This window comes from Nesoenas mayeri (genome assembly GCF_963082525.1).
Source record: "Nesoenas mayeri genome assembly, chromosome: 19".
Taxonomy (NCBI): domain Eukaryota; kingdom Metazoa; phylum Chordata; class Aves; order Columbiformes; family Columbidae; genus Nesoenas; species Nesoenas mayeri.
Genome location: NC_137568.1, coordinates 2,895,767 through 2,920,885, shown reverse-complemented (window position 1 = coordinate 2,920,885; position 25,119 = coordinate 2,895,767). Strand labels below are relative to the sequence as shown.

At 49.0% G+C, this 25,119-nt stretch overlaps 1 protein-coding gene across 1 annotated transcript; it reads right to left on the bottom strand.

Annotated features, from left to right (window-relative positions):
• Nucleotides 1-1,076: 1,076 nt before the first annotated feature.
• HID1 (HID1 domain containing) lies at nt 1,077-25,119 on the bottom strand (the record flags this gene model as incomplete). The annotated part of the gene is made up of 19 exons (XM_080356456.1): nt 24,985-25,119; nt 18,106-18,255; nt 15,614-15,784; nt 14,194-14,307; nt 11,926-12,032; nt 11,347-11,463; nt 10,354-10,576; nt 9,900-9,956; nt 9,663-9,803; nt 9,169-9,259; nt 8,349-8,500; nt 7,678-7,756; nt 6,861-7,025; nt 5,470-5,697; nt 4,848-4,981; nt 2,455-2,535; nt 1,951-2,042; nt 1,483-1,641; nt 1,077-1,140 (listed from the first exon to the last, which is right to left on the bottom strand). Exons 1-19 carry the CDS (start codon nt 25,048-25,050, stop codon nt 1,077-1,079), a joined length of 2,391 nt encoding a protein of 796 aa, XP_080212582.1. The 5' UTR covers nt 25,051-25,119.

Sequence of the window (25,119 nt, the reverse complement as noted above, 5' to 3'; positions counted from 1 at the left end):
AAAATGCCCTGAAGAAGTGAACTTTGTCTCAGTGCTCTCCACTACCTAGTGACATCGAGATGCTTTTCCTCCTACAGCTTCCAAATTCCTCCTACAACTTCCCTGAGTGCCTCCCTCAACCCCCTGCCTCAGACAGTAGCGTGCAAAAGACCCTTCCACTCCCTGCATTGCATCAGCTTGCCAGGCAAAGATGGAAGGATGTGGTCCCCCCTCAAACCCAGGTGACATTGTCCTTTCAGTCCATGGGAGAAGACTAAAAGCATTTAACAATCACGTCTCTTGTCCTCACCCTCACTGAGCCAGTCCCTTCCTCCCTGCATGCTCACACGGATTAAGCGGGGCTTTCCAAGGTGACACACACCCCATTGCAACAGCCCAGCACAAAGGCTGCTGGACCTGGAAGCCAAGGAAAAACTTCTCAGGCCACACCAGGGCACTGGCTACTACAGAACTTCTTCAGCAGCTTTCCAGGAAAGGAGCAGAGATTCAGAACTGAGACACAAAGTTTTCCTTCAGCAACTTCTCCTTTCATTTGGTGGGGAAAGACTTCCCTACCAATAGGCAACTGAGAAACCAGGGAGATGCCTGCAGACAGAAGGGATGCCCAGAAACTTATGAAGTCACAAAAATGTAACAGCATTTTCCAAAGCCCATCTCCTGCAGGAATAGCAGCTTCTCCCTTGCATCCAATTTACAGCTATAGTCTTTTTTTCAATTAAATACTGACTCTGATCAGAGCAAGGACAGGGTCATATTGGTTTCCACACCACATCCAGGAGCAAAAGAGTAACAGAAGAGCTAAGAAAGGTCTGATTTCTAGTGCAACCACAACAACGGACAATCCCTTAGATATCTTTCACTCAAGGTTCATGGCAAAGGGTGAGGGAAGAGAAGTGAGCTGGGGGGTGGGATGTCCAAGCAGGTCCCAATTAAAGCTTTAAATGACAGGGAGGTAAATGCAGTGATTGTCCTTTTGGTCTCCCAGCTGAATGTGAAATGCAGGAATAGCTGTGATGAAGCAGCACACAGCAGTCCTTGGATCCAGTGTATTTCTCATAGTAGAGGCAAGTGCTCTCTTAGACCCGTTGAATTTCAAACAGCTTCACGTCTGTGTCATACCAGATCGGGGGATCCACATTCCTGAAAGACAAAAGCCACTTAACTCTGTGGCCAGCTATGTGGAATCCAAACCTCACAGCCCACGTGACAGGAGCTGACTGCACAGAATGCCTTCAACTTTGCTCTTGCATTCCCTGCTGATGCCAGTTCCCAAAAAGCAGTACTCCCAGGACAACTTTCTCACCTCCCCTGCTCCAACAAAGTTTGGAGCAACTGACTCACTCTAGTCTCTCCCAAGGCAACAACATCTTTCTATCCTGTAAACATGACACAATCCAAAGCTGGTCAAGTACATGCAATTCTTTCTACAGGTGCCCCAAAAGTTTGGAAAAGACCAAGTTAGACTTCAGCCGTCTGGTTTACCTCAAATAAATAACTCCCCACATGTAGGTCCGGAACCACATGGCAGTGCCCGAGTTCGCCTGGTACTTGCGGATGAGGATGGGGTGAGGGACAGGGAGCAGCCCCACCAGTGTGCCGTGCTGCAAGAACTTGAGGATCTCCGATTCATCAGTGAGACCCCTGCAAAGAGACAGATCAGGAACACCCTTAGCATGTCCCACAGACACCCCCAAAACTGCTGCAACACAAATTATCAGTCTAAACAAATACAGAGCTGGCAACTGTGGCCACCAAGAGCACACACTCCACTGATAAGGAGAGTTGAGAAGGGATCAGACAAAACAAGAAGCTCAACAAGCAAAATAATGTCTGGTCTGCTGAGACCATGAAGCTTTCAATTACACATTACAAGGTTTCACCTAGAGACCCTCCAAACTCAAACTGTCAACCTCACACTGCACAGCCCTTTCTCTCAAAAAATGTACTTACTTGTCAATGCAGATCTTCTCCACCTGAGGAACCAGCACCTGTAAGAGCCGCATGATTGTCTGCAGGGGAAGCTTTGACTTCCAAGACATCACCTGTAAGGAGGAAAGCCCACAGGGAAATCAGTGCACTGCATTGGTAGTTTTTCTGCAGTTATGTCCACTATCTCTACAACAAATGAGGTTTACAAAAATCACAAAGGACGTGGATGAACTGACTGCACAACAGGAATACAATAAACCCTGGAATTAGCACTAGAATTATGAGCCACTCAGTGAAACTAGCAGTACACTGGTTTAAAATAGGTAAAATAAAATATTTCACAGACGGTAGTAAACTTCTGGAGCTTTGACCACAACTCAAAGACATTCCCCGTGAAGAAACGCTCCTCTGGGGGAGTCTCTGCTGGCATGGGAAGGCAGGGGGGCAGTGGTGTGTGTGTGTATGTGGCACTTTTGTCATAACTTTTTTCCTAATTATTTAGCTCCTCTGTCCAGATTGTCTCACCCAGTCAGGAGTTGGAGTCCACTGTCCACTGGAGGATGCACTAGAGAGACGCCTTCGATCCCGACGGGGATGTGATGCCTCCTATCAAATAAATATTATTTTAAAACAAAAAAAACCAAAATCACATTGAAGAGCAGCTCAAGCCAGCTGGTGGACACAGAAAGGTAATGACCCATGATTATGTTTCGTGGGCTGCTGGAAGAAGAAAAGCTTTCTTCTCCAAGTTCTCAGCCAAGATCGCACTTAATGACAACATTAATGTGTGCTTAAGACATCTTGCAGAACATGAGCCTTCATCTGGTACCAAGGAAGGCCAGGAAGGGTAAAACTGGAGCTGGGATATACGGGAATTCTGTTCATTCCAGTTTATTCAAAGCCTAAATGACAACATTATTTTGCAATGTTTGCAGCTACAACCTTATTCTTTAGCCTGTTCAGCTTCAGTGCTGTGTCTTCATCAAGGTTCTAAAAATAAAATTCATAAAAACATAAAAACGTCCAATCTCCTTCACATGACCCCACCCTCTTCCTCTTTCCTCCGCACTCTCCCACAGCCCTCACCCCCTCACAGCTGCCACCCAAATGCTGGCAGCCAGCTGACAGGTTTAGGAGAGGAAAGATGGAATTACACCGAAATACGAAGGCTGTTGAACATTTCATGAGACACCTTTGAAATGGTTATGACCGATAAGGGCAAAACATTACAACAGATAAAGGAAGGAAATTAAATCAGTCATAAGGGTGGGTATCCTAAAATCTATCCGGTATCTCTTAGTGATTTATGTTAACTCAGTAGGCTGGAAACAGGTGGGAGCACAGAAAAAAGAATGTTCAGATAGTCTGAAACCCCACAATCCCTGGAGACTGGACAGTGTGGGCCCCAGACTGCACTGGCAGTGAGGATCCTCCTGTAGTGTATCCCACACCCACTGCTTTACTGCCCGTCATCTGCCGTCTGCTGTCTGGCCTCCGCCCCACAAACATTCAGACATGCTGGAGCCAGGTAGGAAAGCTAATGGGCAACCCTCTGAGACCAAACGCCCACATGTGCACACAGACAAGCAGAGAGGATCAGGACACAAGGGTAAAAGATAGGAGTCTTCAGCCTGCTCCGCTAGATTGCGATGCTTTTGCAAACATCCCCCACCTGGACCCCAGTTCTGCAGCCTTGTCTCAGCTGAAAGCATGTCGAGAGCAAAACAGGCTGAAAAACCCTTGTAGCACCACCACAGCCCACAACCAATGATACACCTCCTGCCCAGTTCGCTGCACACCTGGTGAGAGCTGGTCTGTCAGTTTGGCCATTCCAGAGAAAACTAAGAGAGGGAAAGCTGGGAAAGTTACGTGTTTCACCACGGGGCAGCCGTGCCTCCCTATGCAACTGGATGCAACGTTCTCACTGCAGTGGAATGGCTCAGTGGACAGTGAACGCTCAGGCAGGGCGAGAGGCAGCACTTGGTGTATAAATGTGGCCTTGCTGAAGGAGGAGAAGACACGCAGGACAGCCCTCGTAATACAGGGTGTTTCAAAAAGAGGGACCCAATTTGAAACGACTACATCTCTGCAACTGCGAACCACCTACAGTGAAACTCTTACCACTTGAAAGGAGAGGTAACTCCTTACATTTTATGGTAAACCGTTCGTAGATCTTTTGTGTAATTGTAACATATTGTGATCCTGAAATCTACTCCTTTGCAATTGGGTCCATCTTTGTGAAACACCCTGTACATCTCCTATAAGACGGCCTAGAGGTTTTTGACACTGGACAGGCAAGGAGATGGACTGAGTAGTTAACAGAGAGCACTAAAAGACTGCTCCGCTGAAACTGGAAGATTGCCTGTCATAGCTCTTGATGCAGACAACTAGCAACAGCCAGAACGCTGACATTGCCACCAGGACCTGGGAGGCCAGCACAGCCTCGGCTCACAGATGGCAAAGCCTCTGTCTTGTCCCCATGACCAACAGCCACCACTTTGGAGGCAGCACCTCAGCCAAGCCCTCACGGGAACACGTTCACTACACCAGCCGGCCAGAACGTTCTGGTAGAGCTCTCCATCCCAGAAAGGAGAGGAAAAAGCAGCCATCAGCACCTGAGTCAAAAGCCTCTGAATCAGGAATACATCCCTTTGCAATTACGCACTTGCTGGTCTATCAGTGGCTTTCAAGGTGGAGAAAGCTCACTCCTCTGGTGTTCCAGCTCTTGTGTCACTACCACAAACATGAAACACCCAAAATGACGCAACAGTCCTCCTGAACCACGGTGTTTTCCAACACAGTGTGCGCGCATATTGCCTTTACTATGATGCCTTCCGGAGGGCAAACTAAAATCTCCAATTTTAGTTCATTTCAAACCAAGACCTAGACCTTCCCCACACAGCAGTGTCTGGTCTTACCCTGCTCCAGGGCTCCCCGTCACTCAGAGCTGAGGGGGGGTTACCCTCTGGGGAAGGCTGTGAAGACTCGGGCTCCAGCGAACGCATGGTCCCATCCTCCGACACCTGTGACTTCTCCGTGAGCTTGTCAATGCCTGTGTTCAAAAGAGAAAAAGCTCAGAAACATAAGTTAATTAAATACGCTTAAAAGTGGGGGGTTCTTCTCTGTCCTACCATACACAGACACCCTACAAGTCTGCTGACATCTGAAAAGCTCTCCTCTCCGCAGAAGCAAGATTTAACCTTAATTTCACTGCCCCAAAGGAGTTCGTTTGTTGCTAGGAAAATGCTCCCTGATGCATGAGGAACACAGCTTCACATTGATAGAGTTAAACTGAGACAAAAGGTCAAGATTAGGCCACGTGGACACTAAGTCTGAGAGGAAAGAAACTCAAAGCAGTTTACTTTGACTTGTTTGTGATCAGCCTGGGCAAACTGATGTGAAACTCAGGCTGAAAGGCAGCAAGTCATTCAGAGATGTAAACTCTTAATCTTTCCCACACCCAGTGAAAGGGTGAGTCCACACCGTATCTCACAGAGAAAACAAACTTCTCTCCTGTTACAAAGGTAAACTAACGCTCACCTGGAGTAGCCACCAAACTTGTCTTCAGCGTTCCTGGTTCAGCAGGGGCAGCAGGACGTGACCCTTCCATGGAGACCCCGTCCTGGGAGTTGGTGCGAGAAATAGGCTCAGGAGTTTTCTTCTTGCGCTGCAGACCCTTCTGGATGGACTGCGAGTCTGTGGGTAAGTTGGCCAGCTGGTGGAACACATTCCGCTTGCGGATAACAGCATAGACCAAATTGGAGTTCCCTGCGAATCGCAGCAATGAAACGAGCAGAGAAGTAAGACTCAAAGAGCTCTGTCAATACAGCCCAGTTCACTGCCTACATGAAGCGTGATTGCGGAGACCCTGCAAGCTCAAAGAACCAACCTTCCGCCCACAAAGGCAACGGCACAAGGAAGAAAGAGCAGAGCTAGAGATCCTCTTATCCATTACAAAACAGTAAAGAAAATTCAGTGAAATCCTTCCTAGGCTGGAAGGCTGACAAGAAATGGCTTAGAGACTGACATTCAAACAACTTAGAAGAAAAAGGGTAGTTTAAACCACATATTAACACCTATTTTTGAAGAAAAGGTTGTTAGCCAATATTCAAAATTTCTCCATCTTCAAAAGAGCTCACAAAACAGATCAGGGACATTCCATTTGAGGAGAAACAGGCCTGAAATAGCCAAGCCAAAAGTCCAGAACTCTTCCTGACTGCAAGATGGCAGAGAACAGAACAAAACCATCTCCTAAAATAAAACACAAATCACGGCCACAAAAGGCTGGTTTAGGATCTGGCAGCCATCACTTGCAAGACTTCCATTCAGGAAGCAGAACAGCCACTCGTCATTTGCAGTTTTAAAGCAAAACATTACATTTTTGAGCAGGTTAAGGGATCTTGCTCTATTATATCCTTAAGGTAAAAGACTGTCGTGCTTTTAAGAGGGAAAGCATAAGGCAATTCCTGGAAAGGCGGCAAGTGCCAGGACTTTGTTCAGATGGGGCTGCTTGGTCTTCAGCTCCAGTGACCTGCCAGAGCAGAACTGAGAGGCACTTTTGAATGTTTAAGGAGATGGAAGTTGTTTTAGCCCCTCACCTACATTGCTGAGCAACACAAGCTGTTTCACAGCAGCATCCAGCCACTCACAACTTACGCTCACTCTCCCTTCTTCCTCTCTCATCCTCTGGTCTGCCCGATGCTGAGGTTATGCTGATAATTAATTGCCATCTCATTTTGCTCTAACCCAATCTGTCTGGGCCAGAACCCCACTCTGATTACCAACTAACCCAACTTCTCAATTTTAGCCCAGTCTCCATATAGCTTGTTTCTACACTTCTCCCATTCTCTCATCTGTTTGGACTTTCTCTGAGCTTCCATCTCACATTCCGTCACGCTAAACTAGTGCAAACCCAGCAGTCAGTCTCTTACCATCAAACTGATACTGAATGATGTTGTTGAAAACTTCCAGCAAGAAGAAAACGAGATGGTGGTTCTGGACAGCAGAGAACAGGAACCAGGTGGTGGAAAAAGCCTCCAGGAGATGCAGTAACTTGTTAGCAGCCACCATGGAGAGAGACTTCAGGTATGGAGATACTGCGGAAGGCAAGAAAATGAAAAACGGAGAAAGAACCAAGGTGTATTTATTCACATAAATACACCGTTAAAAATGTGGCTCTTAGCACCCTCCCACCCTGCACTTGGGGAAAGCCTCAGGGAATAGCTGAGCCCAACAGGATTCCACAGAACATTTCCAAGCATAAAATAAGCTAAACAGAGCTATTGCCCAGTGAAAGTAGGCTTTTCTGCTTCTATAGGGTCTGGTGTAGTTTTATACTAGTAACACCATCTCTGGCATGCCTCTTGAAAAACTTACCCAACTGGAGCCACCTGGACACTCACTAAACCCAAGGGAAGCCACTGCCACGGTGAGGAGGTGGCACTCCCTGCTGGGGAGGGACAGCACTGCCACCACGCTCTCCACACCTCATGGCAAATGCCCTTCGGCCACCCCAGAGGGGCTCCAGGGGCTGCTGCCCCACGCTGTGCCCCATCCCAGTGAGCCCAGGCAATGACCCTGCAGGCAGGTCTGATCTGCAGCTGCCACCTCCAGCACAGACCAGAACAGGTCCCAGTTTCCAGCAGCAGTTGGTGACACTGGTCAGTGTGAAGGGGCACAGGGAGAGGGGACAGAGCAGCCAGAGCTGTCCCCTCTGCAGGCTGTGGTTTCACACCAGACAGTGCTTACCATTCACGACGATGGTGAGCAGGCAGTCAAAGAGAGGCTGCAGCCGCTGATGCCCGCTAGTTATGATCTTGTGAAAGACCTATGGTAGAGAAGGAGTTCTTGAGCAACATAGTACCGTACTGAAAGCACCTTCTCAACCAAAACCAGCACCACCCCCACACTAATCGCTTTCTGACACCATTCCTTCCTAGGCAGGGCCCTGCGCACTCCACAATTACACAGGTGTGGAAGGCTGCTCTCGCTGAAGACTTGTGCTCCAGGACTACAAGCTTTCATTTACAAGGAATCCTTTGGGGACGTGATTAGGGCTCTAGAACACCGCAAACAGAAACTGACTGTCAGCTGTTCCAAAACGCACCAGCAGCCTGAGACAAAAATAAAGCACCAGGAAGTAAGAAATATCTTCACATCCAGTGGATTTTGATTCTGAACCCTAACGAGAGCTGCTTAAAATGCCACAGAACTAATCATTTCGTATTTGATTTTTAGTGCAAACTTCTAACTCAGCTGTTCGTCCTACTTTTCTTAACTATACCCTCAGACATGGAAAGATGCAACTGCTGCACAAACAGTTCAGGGCTGGCAATCTAGAAAGGATGAATACATTGAAAGAGGAAGGGCAGTTATTTGTGTCAGGAAGGACAGAAAAGAACTGCTGGAGCTGTACTCACTATGATGAGCAGATCTGCATGTGTCCCTGTGAACACAGGGATGTCCATAGGCACTCGTACAGAATACGGCTTGTTCAGTCGAACCCCAAAGTTACGCTCCCCACTGAGAAGCAGGAGGATAAAGACCCCAATGTGCATCAAGCCCACTCGTGCTGCAGAAAAAAAACAACACACCAACAAACCAAAAAAAACCCCACATCACAGTCAGGCCAGTGGACTCCTGAATAGAGAAGGGCAATGAGGAGAGAGGAAAAACACTGTGGGGCTGAAAGAAAAACTGTCCAGAGCAGATTACCCCGATAAGGGACATCCCACACAGAGCTCCCTCCGTTACCAGTACCACCGTCCTTCCCAAGCCCATCTGTGAGGCCAGTACAACATTAAGTCTTGGACAGATCATTATTTTCTTCATTATGTTCTTGATGGAAACCCATCATCATATTAGGAAAGGTCTGATTTCCTCTTTCTGCTACCCAGTGATGGACTTATGCCTGATTTACACCCAAAGCAAGAGCAGATTGCTCATTTCTCCTTCTTCATAGGACCAGGGACATAGTTTTTGACAAAAGGACTCAAAACAAGTCAACACATGGTAAGGATTTCCCTTTTCTATGTTGTGGTATAGACCGTGTTCTGCTTCTAGTCTGTTACTACCATGAACACCCAGCCAGTTGAACCACTCTACTCCACCCCAGCAGAAGATCAGGAACAAGCACTTGAGATGCTAAATCATATCAGTGGTAGGAACGAAGCACCTAAAAACATTCTAGCTCAACTGTCAAGCAGAGATGATCCCAAATATTGGAAATAACTGACTTACACTGGTCTGCTCTGGCATCATTGAGAAAATACAAGATCGGGACAAGGATGTCCAGAACATCGCTGCTCTTCAGTACAAAAAAGAGGAATTTCTGGAAGAAAGGGGAGGATTTCAGACAATCAAAAGCATGTTTGGTTTTCTGCATCATCCACAGGCCTCAAGCCAGGTAGCCTCAAACTAACCAGTCTCTCAAGAACATTAGAAAGGCTGGTATATGCACTAGTTCTTCAACTCCAGTGATATTTGTAGATATGCTCCTGCATTTACCTCATGTGTTGACCTTCAGGAGCTGCAGCCTTTCTCATAAGCTCTCTCTGGAGCCAGATGCCCCCAAACCCACCCAGCAGGGAGTAGTGCTGGTAACCAGAGCACTGCAGGGTCACTGCCAACCACCCATCCACAGTTCTTCACCGGGGCTCGCTCCAGCCAGAGCCACACCAGGCTCTGGGCAACAGGCAACGTGTGGCAAAGCTCAATGGGAAGTAGATCCACACCTTGTTGAAGTCACAGAGTTTCCAGAAGAGGACGAGGAGTTCCTGATGGAATTGGATCTTCTTGGCAGAGTTTGGCAGGTAGGTCTGGACCAGCGGGTTGGATAATAAGTGGGCCACTCCTTTCAGGATGAACTGGAAATCCTGCCAACAGACCAGGAAAGAGACTGTGGTGGGCCCAGGGATAATGCAATCAGCATGAAATCAGACAGGAAATAACTCAGGATAGGAGCACGTTACCTCCTCTCGGTGTATTCTTGACAGGTAATTCACAAACAGATTGTCTGGTCCAGGAGGCTGCATCAAAGACAAGGAATGAAATGTTTACTGGCAGCAAGGTTTACTCAGGAAGTCAAAGTGTAACCACTGGCTCTAGGGACTAATGTCTCTCACTTCAGGTTTCCTCCCTGAATGACACAGCTCTAAATTCTAGGAGACAAGGCACCTCAGGGAACAGTAAAGTCAGGGCTTTTCAGTTATATGCTGCTGATTCAAGTCAGTGATCAAAACCTGGTGGTTCGGTCACCTACAGCTGTTTAGGGACCTACAGGAGAGAAGCAGAACTGGGCCAGAGACCCCAGACCGCAAGGAGAGGGGTCGTGCTGGGCCCTACAGGTCAACATCCAATGCAAGCTGGTGTAAGAGGAAAGGAGAGCTCAGGAGAGCAGCAAACAGAGATCCCAGGGCCACTCACATCCACATCATCCATGGCTGTGCCAGTGGTTGTGCCATCCACAGTGGGACTGGAACTGGTGGAGCTGTCATAGTCCAAAGTGACAATCAGCACCTGGGCGGCCTCCTCCACCAAGGGCTCACGGTAATCGGAGAAAAGCAGGTGGTTGTAAGGAATTCCATAACCCACCGGGTCGTAGGCACAGACGACGTTCAGGAGTGAGGTGAAGAGTGGGAGCGCATGTCTGGGGGGGAAAAAGCATTCTTAGAGCACAGAAGCAGGAAGCAAAAAGTGCTGCTTTGGGGAGGGACAGGCATCTCGCTCCCCAGGAGTCTGTGCTGATGACAAAACAGTCATCTCCTCTAAGCTATGACAGTGGCCCATGGCTGAGCAACTCAGGGACAAGAGCTGACGCTCCAGCTCCCAGCTGGTCTCCTGGACTACAGCTGAGAGGGAAGGGGAGGTGACAAAAGCCACGTGGCCTCCAAGAGGAATCCTGTGCAGTAATGACAAAAAAGGATGAAACCTCAAAGCTCTCTAGAGTCTGAAAAGACACAACCACCTCCCTTCAGCCCGGACTGTGCTCCCCCAGGTGAGCAACTATCACCTAGGGAGCTGCAAGACCCAGAGGAGACAATGTCACTAGAGGGCTGCAGGTCCCAGAGGGGACAATGTCACTAGAGGGCAGCATTCACCTGCCACCACAAACTGCCCACTGCAGCACCACATCACCATCCCCACGGGGGAACAGGATTTGCCATTTCCCACAGGACAGGGATCAGTCCCGTATCAAACTCCAGGGAGCACCGCACTCAGTCCCTCCTTTACCTGCTGAGGAACAATTCTCACTAAGCAGAGGTGCTAATAGGGCGTAAGTAAGACAAGGACAAAGAAAAAGGACAACAGCCCCTAGATGTTGGAGGTATGAAGTCCTGTGATTGCCCCTTACCAACCCACTCCATGGAAGAGATCTGAAGGTGTTTCTCCCCATGGCACCCCATCCTTCACCCTCACCTGTTCTCTGTAGAGCAGAAGAACTGCACCCAGGGGTTGGCATTGCTGCTGTCCGAAGAGGGAGGCAGATACATGGCCTCAGAGAAACAGGTCAGCAGCAGCTTAAGCAGCTCTGTCCTGAAAGAAGAAAAGAAGCCAAGGCCTGGAGCTACTCAGGAGCAGAGGAAGCACAATCACTTACCACAACACCACATAAGAAAGGCTCAGTCCCATCTAGAAGTCCTCCCCACAGAGAGCTAAGCCCATTTCATTTTATAAACAATTCTGCTGTCACAAAACTCAGCAGAATTGCTGCCTTATGAGAAATAAATACAGTACAGAGCTCTGTGGCACTTTCAAAGCAGTAATGTTTTGCCAGTTCCTGTTACAGGCACTCTGACTCCCATATCATACTACAAAAAGCTATTCAAGGGGCCAGCTGTTTTTTCTATGTCACTAGTCCTGTTGGCTCAGAAAGGAGCAGACAGAAAGCCCCTTGGGAATTACAGATACCCAAGGAGGCAAAGAGATCCCATCTCCTCCAAATCCCCGTCTCCCGAAGCCAGTTTCTTTCCATTTTGCCTTTGCAGAGCCTCTTACCTATTCAAGTCATGGATGTAGTTTGGCTGTGGAGAGTGAGCAAAGCCCACTCCTGCCTCCCAGATGTACTCACAGCTGTCGATGGAGTGGATATCTTCTGCTGTGTCCTGTGGAGAGAAATAATGAGGTTGGACCACAGAGGGCAAAGGCAAGACTTGACAGCACTAGTTGGTATCCAAGGCAATTCAGCCACCCTCTTCAGCAACAGCAAAAAAATTAATGACCAGGAGCAAGGGCCCAGATGAATACGTTTGCATCAAGTGCACTTGACACGCTTAGGCTGTCTCTTTTCTGCAGTTGAATTAAGTGAATTCTACCACATGCTTGCTTTCCCTCTCTGCATTTGAGGAAAGCAGATCAGAGGACTGTTTCTAATTGCTCTGCATTCCCCTTGCATAACCTCCCTCCCACAAAGCCACTGATCTCAGGACAGCAGGGCTTGAGGGCAACCCAGATGCACTTACCACCCCAACCATGACTCCCACAAAACCAGCACGTTGGCAGCAGCTCCTGCTGACACAGAAGCAACTGCAGCTTCCTCCACAGTATGGGCTTCTGCCGCCTTGCTACTCACTTCCTACAGATAGGCCAGAGCTCGCCTGCTGTCAGGTTTCTCACCAAGCTGCTCAGAACAACTCTTGCTGAGAACTGGAGTGCCCAAGACCTCCCTCCACAACCAAAGCTTGAACATCTCCTGTCAGGCACAGACTTCATGGGAAGAAATGCAATTACATCCGCAAAACTGATCCTACTGCATATGACTAAACAGGAATGTGAGGAGGAGACGGCATGTTACCAGACATCATTACAGCAGTTGCCCAGGCCTAAAAAAGCAGGGGCTGATGTCTTCAAAGAGCTCAGCATTTGCAAGTAAGTGACAAAACACAGATATGCAGGCACTGTGCCTGACAGAAGGATTCCCAATTTCTAGCCATAATTTCAGGGCTGACTTCAACAGGAGGGCAAACAGCAAAGGACTATGGCTCACTCATGGGAATCCTTTGCCCATTCCCTCCCTTACTCTTTCTCTTAATTCTGCTTCAGCAACTTATCCACCATCACCTGCATCTCTATGGCCATGTGTTTTTCTGCCATGAGCATGAAGTGGTTGCATCCGTCTCTGCTCTTAACCTGCAATCAGAGCAGATCCAGAGAGGGAAGACAGCTGGGCAAAGACTGCAGAGGCTGCAGACAGGCACCTAACAGCAAGGAACATAAAGCATCCATGATCCCATTATCTAATTCAACTTGTCCAGAGCCCTGGAAAGCCAGGCTGGCTGCTGCCAAGGGACAAAACACAGGTCAGAGGGGCTCTCCCAGGAAAAAAAATGTTGTCATTTGGATTTGTGCAATCCACCTCAAGTGACAGCACAAGTCCATCTCTTTCAGCCACACTGCCACTTACTCTTGGCACATACACACATGACTCTGACCCATCCTCACCCCTCCATCCCCAAGTGACAGATTTTAACCCTGTTTCTACTACCCAGAAACTCCAAGCAAGCACTTCAGTACTTGGATTTATCAGGGAATTTTGCAGCTATCAAATACACAGTGGTTTAGCATGTTCATTTTTAAGTTACTTCATAGCTATACCAAAAAGGAAGGCTGCCCAATTTTGTTTATAGACTGGACCTGCAAGAAACACAACAGAGTCATTGGTGGGGTGAGAGAATGAAAGAGGGAGGGAGATGCACCAGAATCTGTCCTTAGCACACCTGGTAAGGAGATCCCTGCTTCAGGGAACTCCACTGAAGTAAAGACAGTCACCATAAGGATCAGAACACATTTGTCTTTGCCGCAATGATCCAACAAGGTAGAGGAGGTGGAAAGACACAACAGATGCCATTTACTCATTCAGACCACAGCACCTGCAATCAGGCAAACAGCTGCTTCCTGCCCCAGACTGCACCAAATTTCCAGTGAAAGAACAAGGTGCTAAAGGTCTCTGCTCCACTGGCAACAACAGAAGAGCAGATGTTTGCCAGCACAACCACCTTTTCCTGAGGGGCGAGCTGTAGTGCAGGGCTAAGTGCCAGCCACTCCATCCAATACTCGCCCAGCTGCCTCAAAACATCTATTTTAGAAGGCACATACACCACATGGTGAACCCAAAATGTCGATCAATAGTAATCACTGTGGGTTCAAGCTCAGCGACTCTGTATTTCCCTGCCTGCAGGTTTGCAGGGAGCTGCTGGGGTTTTCCAGGGTACCCCCCACCATGCAGCTGATCTACCTCTATGCAGATAAGCTCATGATTCAACTTACCACCGTGCTCCTCCGGTGGCTCTGCACAGTGAAATCAGGACAGAAGAGCAGATCAGCGACCGCCAGGAGCAACGACTCGGCCAGTGGCCGGGCATTTTCATCATCCTCATCTCCCTAAAAGCAAGAAACATGAAAGAGTATTGTCAGCCCAGGGTTAGCAAAGAGCACACAGTAACACTAGTATAACACAGCAGGAGAAGATACCTCCCTGCGTGTTCTTGGCGAGTGTAAGAAGTTACCAAGGAACAAGAGGGAGAAACACATAAGACTCAGCCAGGAAAGAAAATCCCTGCTGGAACGTGACGACTAAACAGGAACAAACTCTTTAACAACACCAAATGGAGCAGACAAAGGCCTAGAGTTGTTGGGGAAATGAAGAGTAGCACGGGACCTTGCCACATGAAGATGTTTGACCTACTGAAGACAAAAGGAAAGGGAACCATGGACAGAGATGAAGGGTTTACAGTCATGAAGGAGGGTAATTTGGATGGCACACAGTGCAATAGGAAGAAGCCAGCCAGCAGAAACAAGGAGTAAAACCTCTCAAAGTCCTGCACGAGCTGCCCAGAACTGGAGGTGACAGAACCAGCTGCATGCAGCAGAGTAAGCATGACAGCAGAGGGGATTATGCAGCGTTCAAAGCAATCACCCGAATCACACACGGCTACTCCTCTGCAGCCGTTGCCACGGGAAACCCCGCCAGATCCCGCCTGTCAAGGAGCATCCCGGATGGGAGGCCTGCCCCACCACATGCTGCTGCTGGAGAGAAAGGCAGGGAGCAGGAATGGCAGCAGCTTATCTACCTCAGCCAGGCCTCTGTCAGCCTGCGCACAACACACAGCTCTTCAATCACAGCAGGCAGCTAACGGAGATAATGGCCTGTGTGGCCGATGCCTGCCTCGGTGACAGCAGGAACGCTACCATCAAACAGATCCCGGATGCAAGGAGAGACCCAGAGAGGATGGATGGGGCAAGCGCAGCAAAGATGCTTTTACTTGAACTCACAGCCAGAGATGAAATGACGAGCATTAGGGTACAAGGGGATTTCTTTTCCAAGAATGATCTTTGCTAGCATCACCTCAGCTGCCAGAGGAAGTCCCTGCAGGCTTTGGATACCACCACATCCAAAGAAGGTGACACACAAACCAACAGATCTGTACACAACAGGGACTCCCTTGATGGGAGGAAGGCACACACAGTCCATGAGCTCTGTCATCCATCACTGCATCATGAAGCAGGTGAAAGATAATCGCTCGGACATTTACTAATGGCCCAGGAATACCATCACCTTCCCCTTCAGTTCCCAGGGAGAAATCAGCCTTCAGACAGCAAAGCCGTTGACCCTAGATTAGACGTGGCTCCAGCTTTCCTAACATCCCCTTCACCTTCTAGAAAGAAGAATAAATGCCAAGAGACAGACCCCTCCTCGGCCGGCCCCAGGGACAGTTGACCAGAAGAAACCTCTCCAGTCCGGGTCCTCGAAGATGTAAGGCAGGATACGGGTGAGGAGCCGGCAGCAGTTCAAGACGATTTGCCTCTCCTTCTCTGTGTGGCAGCCGCTCTCCGCTCCCTGCACCAGCTTCTCCACAGCCTGAAGGAAACAAAACAAAGGCAGGTAGTGTTAGCCTGGACACAAATTTGCAAGAGTTGGGCAGCTCTGTCCTGACAGTGACACCCACACATACAGTTATAAGCAGCTCTGGGAGCCCCTTTTCTCTGAGGTCAATGGTACCTGCGCTGTTGCTGTTTAAAACACTGCAGAAATAGGGTTAACAATCCCAAACAGACCTTCTTGGATTTCTACTGTCCCATTGCAAGAGACCTTGCATGCCAGGGGCTAATCCATGCAGCACACATGTCATGCCATGTGAGAGAGCCAGCCACAGCAGCAGCAGGCTCCTTCCAGCGCTGCTCCATCACGCCACACGCTGCAAAGAGCGGATCAGATTAATCAGCCGCATCAAGCACGCGAGATGCAGGCAGAACCACGGCAGCAGCACTGTGCTGCACGGTGAGAGGCGCTGGCAGGGGAAGATTGCACAGAAACAAAGTCTGACAGGTCTGTATGTGCTGTTGCCATTACAGCAGGGACCTCTCCTGACTCAGGAGGTGGGAGCTGAGCTGCCTGTGACTATGAAGTGTCTGGATTCAGCCTCCAACAGAGTCTGTCAAGGTCCTGCTGCAGAGGAGGGTGGTAGCCCAGGTTTCCCCCACTCACCCTGTGAACAGGGCTACTGCTTGCAAAACTGCTGTTGGGCTGAATCTCTGCAGCCCATCCCATCACTACTGAAACTGCCAATGGAGACAGACACTGGATTTTTCAGAATAGGATGTGGGTCTTGCCAGGCAGCAACCACAGCCCCAGGAGGCAGTGGCAGGAGGTTTTACCCGCAGATAGAAAAAGGCAGCTCCTTCCCCCAGCAGCTGTACCCACTTGCCCTTCCTCCCTGATCCCAAGGGGAAACAGAGGGGGAACGAAAGGCAAAACATTTACCAAGGATTCACCTTGCTCTTGCTGCTTTTTAATTCATGAGGTCATGTGTCCCTGCTTATTTTCATAACAGACTGGGTCACTGACTCTGCCAGCCTGCGTCATTGCCTTAATGGGTATTTAAATGATGTTTGTGTAGTCTCAGTCTGTCCACACACTATGACTGAGCCTCACTATTTTTCCAGGCACATTTATGGCCCTGTAGAGTCTGAGTCTCCAGTCATGACTGCAGATGACGTTCCAGCCATGCTGTCGTGCTCTCCACGAACACGCACCATTGTTAAGCCCAGTGGCACGTGGCACCTGGTCCAGGTCAGAGCCATCAGCCTGGGGAAAGCACTGCAGGAGTCTGCAAGCTCCTCTGACTCTGATACTCCAAGACCAAGAGCCTCTGGATAAACAGTCCTGCAGTCACCAGGTCTCCCTGTCTTGTTTCCAGCAAAGAGAACAGCCCGTATTTCAGTCTCGGTTTAGGGGGAACAAGGACACAGAGAGGTTACATGGTCAGTACAGGTTTGCCAAACTGCTGATTGCCAGAAGCCAGGACACAGCACTAGGCAAGAACCATTCCATTCTTCCTCATTTTTGTATTCTTTCTAAAGCATCCACTACAGGCATCTGTGTGAGGCACAATTCCCAGTCAGAGGTACCTTCAGTATGATTCAGTGGGTCTCATTCATGTTTTGTAGAGCAGGAAAGAAAAACAGGATGGCAACAACCATATAAAACTGGGAAAAATGCCATTCCAAATGTTTCAAATACTGCAAATTCAAGGCTACTCTTTGCGTGGCTCCAATGAGGAGCATTATTAACACCTGCACTTTCCCAGGCAGAATAAGTCTCAGGCTGTTGCTCACCAGTTTGACAATTTGACAAACAGGGTAGGAAATACAAGCCAATGCCCCTTGTGCTCCACACAAATATGTGGCAACACCAGAAGCAGCATCAGGGAGGTCCTGATGTCACAGCAGAAGGAAGAAAAGTCTTAAGATCTCTCTTAAGCTTGGTCCAACCACTTTTACAGTGACAAAATCCACAACTCTCTGGGATCTATGAGCTTGAAGCCAGACTGATGCACAGTGAGGAGCAATTAGATGCAGACAGAATTGGATGCTTCAGCCTTGCCACAAACATGCAGCGTTGGTACAAAGTCTCCTAAGCAGGAAGCACTTTATACAGCAAGTAAGACCCAAGATGACTGATGGGGACAAGAAGAAAAAGGCTCCAAAGTGAGCAAATGCTAAAACCAAGAGAGGAAAGGCTGCGAGTTACCATCAGGAGGAGACAGGGACAAGCATGAACATCATGTGGTACAAAGAAATAACATGGTACCTGTCTCCTGTTGGGAGCCACAGTGGTATTGATCCAGAGATACCCCCCTACTAGCACAGCACCAAGGAGTAGGACAGCACCAACCTTACCTTATAACACAAAGTTGCCAAGTTTGAAGGCGATTCTTCTCTCACTGCTCGGATCTCTGCAGCTGGTACAAGGGCAAAGACATCCTGCACTGAGGTAGCTGTGTCTGCCCAGAATTGGTCCCAAAAAGCATCATCTGTTGCCTCCACAGGCTGCAAAGAGACAAAAATGGTTATAGATGCAGAATCACCATTCTATGAGGTCCGAACATCAGCGATTATGCCTGGCTTGGGGAGGAGACCAGACATAGAAGAGGTTCAACAAAACATAGTGGCATTGGTTTTGCACCTCCTTCTCCTCTTTGTCGCTAGGGCTTTGGCCGATTTGATGTCAGCAAGATCATGGGCAGCAAGACACTTAAGTAACCAACTGCATCAGGCTGGGACTCCCCAAGTCCTTAATGGAGTCACAACATACATGAGGCCTCCTGCTTGTCTGCAACCCAGGGTCTGTATTACAAGATCTTCACCAACACACGTGGCCCAGGCTGCTCTCACACGCTGTCACCTCCAGAGCAAGCCAAGGATGCCCTGAGAACGCACTGGAATTGCTTCTATTGCAACCAAAGTCTCGAGGAAGCAATGACGGACATCTCACATCAGGGCACAAACAGACCCACAGAACTGACAGAGGCACTTCAAACCACTTACGGATGCAACAGAATTGATTTTTCTAAATCAAATATTTATAGGGAACGGGACTCAGTGCAGCTGGTCGCTGCCAAGGCTTTGTTCTTAAAAAGCACTAAGTGTGCAGTTCACAGAGAAAGATGGAAGGAGGAGACTGATATACCAAAAAAAGCAATCCATTTCAGACCTGTAGTCCGAGAAACCTGCTTCCACAAGCCTGGGAATCTGCTGCCTGCAACGGCTCCACAGCAAACAGCAGCTCCCGCTCACCACGATAACCAGCGCCGTGGGTGCGTCTGCTGTGTCAGACGGGAAAGGGCTACAAATATAAACGTGCGTTTAAATTTAAAAACTCCCACCCACTCCCAGCTCTGCTGTAGGAGGCAGAAACTTGCCCAGCTCTGTGCCATTTCTAAACGCAGCCAAGATGCGACCCAGGGGAGAACAGCTCATTCACAGGTCTGAGACCAAGAAGTGCTGCATTTCCCCCTTTGCTGTCATCTCCAGAACTAACAGCCACAGTCTGCGGGCAGGTGATGTGTCACCACCACCCAAAGGCGGAAAAGTGAGAGTCCCCAAACTGGTACAGCAGGTTCCTGCCCTGCGGCTCTCTTCCTTATCGCTCCCGTGCCTCGAGGCTGCTTCATGTTTGTCTTGGTCCTTCCAGCCACGCAATGAATCAGCCCAAGTGACTCTCCAGTCTTTAAAAACAAAACCCACACGTGTTAAGGCACCTTCTTAAACTCTGCTCTAGTGCTGGGAGATTCTTCGTTTTATCCCCTGGCCACCAAAGCAAGTTCCCACCAAACCCCTTTCCAAGGAAAGGGCAACATTTTCCAAACGGTTCAAAGACCACAGCTCATCAGAGGGGATCCATAGGAACAGCCAAGTGCTCACAGCTTGACTTTCAGCTTTGAGTGTGCGAAGGAGCTGGGCTCTTTGTAACGCTTAAATGGAAGCAAAGCTGTTTTGCAAATCTGATCTGTAATTACACTTTTCAAAAAGAGCCAAGTACTTGGAAATCAGATCTATGTAATGCATGAACCATACCACACTTCCTACACCCCCTTTCAAACCACGTACCACAGCCGCGTGTGTAATTGCCACACATACCTCCTGGCTGCCTGCCACAGCCGCTCCCCCCAACAACAGGGAGCAGCAATTGCTGCTAATTGGAGATCATGCATAAATAATGGGCTTCACTCTCATCTAGAAGGAGTAGAAAACCATTTCCCACCAGCAGACACAGATCCCTTCACCTCCCACTAGCCTGAGGCCTCCTCAGAGGCGGAACACAGCCACTGTTTTATAGACGGTAACACAACAGCCAAGACAGATTGAAGAACATGGTCTCCGACTAGAATTACGTGGCGGCAAGAAGCACAGCAGCGATTACCCAGGCTGCAACATTGGATGCTGCAGCCACACAAATGTCACGGCTGCCATCTTGGCAAGCAGATTACGCTAAAACAGCATTTCTTTTCATTTTTAATAGCTGCAGCCAGTCAGCTCCTCATCCAACAGATGGTATCCCATGTACAACCCTGGGACACGGATTCTCCACCGAGTCACTCACATCCCCGCAGCAACCCCTCTTTTAATTAACAGTCTGGCATCACAAAGCTACTCGATTCACAGAATATTCATCTCCTTGATAGAATATTACTGGATGTTTTTAAGCTGATTGTACTCTGCACGCAGCATCTCTGGGGATCTCAATATCCATCTCCTCATGCTGAACTCACCCAGCAGCCTGTATCTAACACACAGAGAAGGGAAATACGGAGACCTAGAACAGTCTTGTTCACTGGCGATGGACCTCTTCATTTAGAAACATCAAAATTTAGTTACACGTGCTGGCAATGCACAATGTGCAGTAACAAATCTCCCAGCATTGCAGCGAGCCTCAACAGGGCTTTAACCAGGAGGGCTCAGGAGGAGCTGAATCCTGACAAGGAGCTCAATACTCACCAGGAGCTGGGGCCACTTCGGATCCTCCAGATCAGCACAGACATGTTGGAGAGCAAAGGAAGCTCCTAACCCCCCCCATACTCCACCACAGAGGCTGCTGAAGTGACAGAGAGATGCCGCTGCCTGAACCAAGCTCTCCACATCAAAGGGAAGAGATGGCTGTAGTGCAGAGTGGTTGCTGAGAACACAGCAGGCAGAGATGAGGTGATGTGACATCTCAGAGAGGGCAAGGAGAGGGACTTTTTGCCTTCAGTTCACCTGGGCAAGGTGTGAAGACCTCCCACCTGCACACTGGTCACACAAAGGCAAAACCAGTTGTACTGGACACCTCTAGTCTTTATTTCCCAGCAGTTATAAATGTTGGATTTCAGGTTCTTTAAAGCACCCCATACACAGGAAAGGAAGACACTTGGTTTGCAAGCACCTTGCCAGTTACTGCACAGAGAATCACAGCCCTGACCAGGCAATTCCCAGGCAAATGGGACACGTCACAGGAAACAGGAACACACAGCGGAGGTGACCGTGTCCTATAAACAGGAAAAGGTCCCAAGGCACAGCCTCCCCTAGCAGCTACTGTCCTCAGCCTAACACCAGAACCACCTCTGCTCCTCTTTTGGATACGACCCTCCACAAACTCGGGCAGGGTGAGTGTTTGCACCCTCCTCCCAGTCAGGAGCATTCTGACGACACTTTCACATCGCATGCCCATTCCCATCAATTCCTTCAACAGGTCCCTACCAGGAGAGTGTCCTTAAACCAATCCTGAGGTTGCTGCAAACCGACAACACAGAATCAAGGGAGCGAGCAGCCACTAGTCCTGTCACATTCTCCTTTTGTTCTTTGCCAACGAGCATCCATCCCTCCAGCCAAGGCAGTGAGGCATTTAGGGCAGGGACTCTCCTTTTTCTGTGACTCAACAGCAGTGCAGGTCCCTCATCCCTCACCGGGGTTTCTAGGCAGTGCTACACAAGCTCAGGTAACACGGAACAGCAGGGTGCTCCTTCTCACCCCAAATGAGGCAAAACTGTGCAGTGTAACGACCATACAGCCATTCATGCGGCACTTGATTGAGCTCCAGGAGACCAGGCAACCCCGCAGGGCCAGCAGATTAGTTGGAGGCAATTCATGCACCTTTGTACCACCTGTTTGTGAGGCCTCGAGCAAAAGGAAAATCCGAAGACAGATTTTTCAAGACATTAATAACTAGCAAGATTTCATCTCTGGACAGTAGCTCCACATGGATTTCAGAGCAGAAGTCAATTTTTCTACAGGATCTTTGTGGTCAGCAGCACAGAAACAAGGAAAGGCTCTACCACTATTTCTCTGCTCCCACGGCAAAGGAAACCAGAAAATGGAATTTGTGTAAGTCTGGCAGGTAAAGCCTAGGACAAAAGTCAGCTGGGTGAAGTGTTAGTTACAGCTTCACTTTTAAGACAACTTTGCTTTTGATCAACCTAAAAGAGCTCAATACTTGGATACCATCACAAACAAGCTACCAGAAACCACAAGATGCACTTTTAAGAGCCTCGAATTAACAGCCTGTTGTGCTACTGCATTTCCACATTAGGGATAGAGAAAGGACTGGAGTTTGTCTCTAGTGTTCGATCCTCCCCATCCCTTTAAAAGCAGAGGCGTAGCTGGCACCAAAATCTAACAAGCTGGTTCACAAGATCAAAATTTCTTATCTTCCAGTCGCTTGCTTGCAGGAGCCATTTAACCACCACCTGGCTGAGAAAGGAACACGTGTTTCTCCAGCAATGCCGACTCCCAGCTTCAGTTCCCTGTTCTGCCACGGACCAGTTGTCACACTCACAATCTATGTTTCCCTTCACCTGTTCAGTAGGCAGTATTTTTATGGGCAATTTGGGAGGGCTCACACGTTTTCTATGATAAAGCACACCTGGTTTATTATTAATTTATTATTTATTATAAACGGTTGGCCTTATCAATTTAGAGGCATGCAGTGTAATGTAATACACATGTACCATATAAAAATCCTAAAGCCCATTTCTCCATGTGTGCTTAAAAATATACACCTGTAGCATAAGCTAATTCTTTCTTTCTGGTACATGCCCTTTTTGAATCACTCAGAAGCAATTTTTCTTTTTTAATGCTCTTATATCTTCAGAGTTTCTCTTTGGCAATTCAAAAATCAATTAAATCAATTTAATTTGTGTCCAAGTCTTGGTTTGACTTTCAAGTTCTGGGTTTCATGTGTGCACAAATGCACAAGCATTTGAGTGTTAAGTTCCTTACTATTTTTTTTTCAATATTCACACTCATTTTTCAATTAATGAAAGCCTGGAGATTATAAGGACTAATTTTTAAGAAAAATCTAACTTCAGTGCCAACTCTGAGCCTTCAGCAGTGAGCGAACAGCGCTTTCTGCTCAACCACTTCCTTCCATCAGAGCCTTGGGAAACACCACATGGTGCATTATTAACCTCATGGTTTCATGTTACCAGTGATTTGACGAAAAATCTATTTGTCCAGCTACCTAACGTCAAAGAAGATGCCTGTAGAAAAGGCGACACGGTGCTGAGAAAGCGAAGCATATTTTGAGCTTTAAAGTGGGGATTTGACTCCATTATTGCAGGTGGGTTTTGAACGCAGGGTCTCACGAAGCAGGAGGCTGCAGGGACGTCGCTGCTGGTCCGAGGTGCCAGGAGATCCCAGTCACGCGCCGCGCACAAGCAAACACCGGTGCCCTTCTGCGGTATGTAAATATGGGAGCGCCAATACCCCGCCCTTTTTCCACATGGCAGTTAGTCTCACCTACACCACGTAGATGTGAGATGAATCCAGCCAAGAATGAAGCTTTTTCGTTTATTCAGGGCCCCGGTGAACCTTCTTTCACTGCACACGTCAATAAACCAGGGGAGGGGAGCGCTCTCTTCTTGGCTGGGGATACGAAGTATTGCCTCATACAGGATTTTCTTTGTGAACAGCAGACTGAGGAGATCCCTATAGCTAACAAAGGCACTGAGAAACTTGGCTTAATTTTATTTTTCCCCCAATCTCGCTTTATAAGCACGCTTCCCAGTAGAGGAAGAACTGTCCAAACGTGAAGATGCTCTAAACTATTTGGCATCCAGAAGAGACTTTAGAAGAATCCCTTCAAAACACTAATTCATCCACTTCTGGTTCTGCCCAGGGATGTTGTGAACATGCTTTTAAAAACCTCCAGGTGTGGATGTTCCACAAAGGCCATTCCTGAATAATGCAGATAGAACTGATACTGAAAGCATAAACAGGATTTCTCAAACGCTCTTTCAGCCTTACTTTCTATGATTCATTTCCCACTGCTCATCTTCACCTCTTGAGTTTTCACAGATTTTTCTCTCATTAGTTTTTAGCCCTTTGCATCCATGCCCTTTTCTCCTGAATACATTCCCCACCATTAAGTATCTTTCTGCCATCACCCCCAGGTTTTCTCAGCAGCTGTTATTACCTCACCACTGAAGGCGGCTCAGAACAGCAGTTCTGCCTCGTAGCTCAGAAGAACCCAAGACGCAATTTCTCGATAGAGCAAAATCCCTCTGCTCCTCAGACAGAAGGGCAGTCTCCTAATTTCCTGACGGGCTCCCAATTTAAGACAAGAACTAAACCAGCTCCCAGGACATGAGCAACATCTGTCAGACCTCCAGCAACCACCCTCCCTATACACTTCACTCCTTCTCTTCAGCCCGCAGAAATAAAGCAGGCTGAATATATATGTATATATACAGAAAAGGGGGCATTGCCAAACCTCGTGGTGATGTAAACCCGCAGCTGAACACGCAAGGAGCTGTGGACATCCCTTAAGGCAGCAACAGCTCTGTCTGGCAACGCTGTCTAGCGAAGCTCAGGATGGCAGAGGCAGCGAACGCCAAGGCCGTGACACAGACCGGGAACTGCCCGGGACCCGGCCGGAGCCCCGAGGCTGCGCTCGGCCCCGCCGCCTTCCCCTCCGGAACGCGTCAGGCCGCGGAGACCAGCGACACGGCAGACGGGATCGCATCCCCCTCCGGCTCCCCCGCCTCAGGGCAGGGCCGCACCGCGGGAGCCTGGAGCGGAGCCAGAGCCCCCGGCCGAGCTGTCAGCGGCACCCCGAGCCCAGCCGCCCCCTTCCCTCAGCACCGGGGGTGTCTCGGGGAGGGAGAAGGACCTGTCAGCCCTCCCCGGCAACCTCCGAGCATCCCCGGCAACCTCAGGGCCGGGGGAGGCCGCGCCTCAGGGCGGGCGGCGCCCGACATGGCGCCCCCCCGCACCTCACCCACCGCCCGACATGGCGGCCCTCACCTGGGTCTTGGTGGTGAGCTGGATCACCGCCTTCCTGAAGTTGAGCTTCGAGTCGGCGCTGCCCATGGTGCGGTCCGGCTCGGCGGGGCTGCCAGGGCAGGGCCGGTCTGTCCCTCACGCCGCCGATCCCGCCGC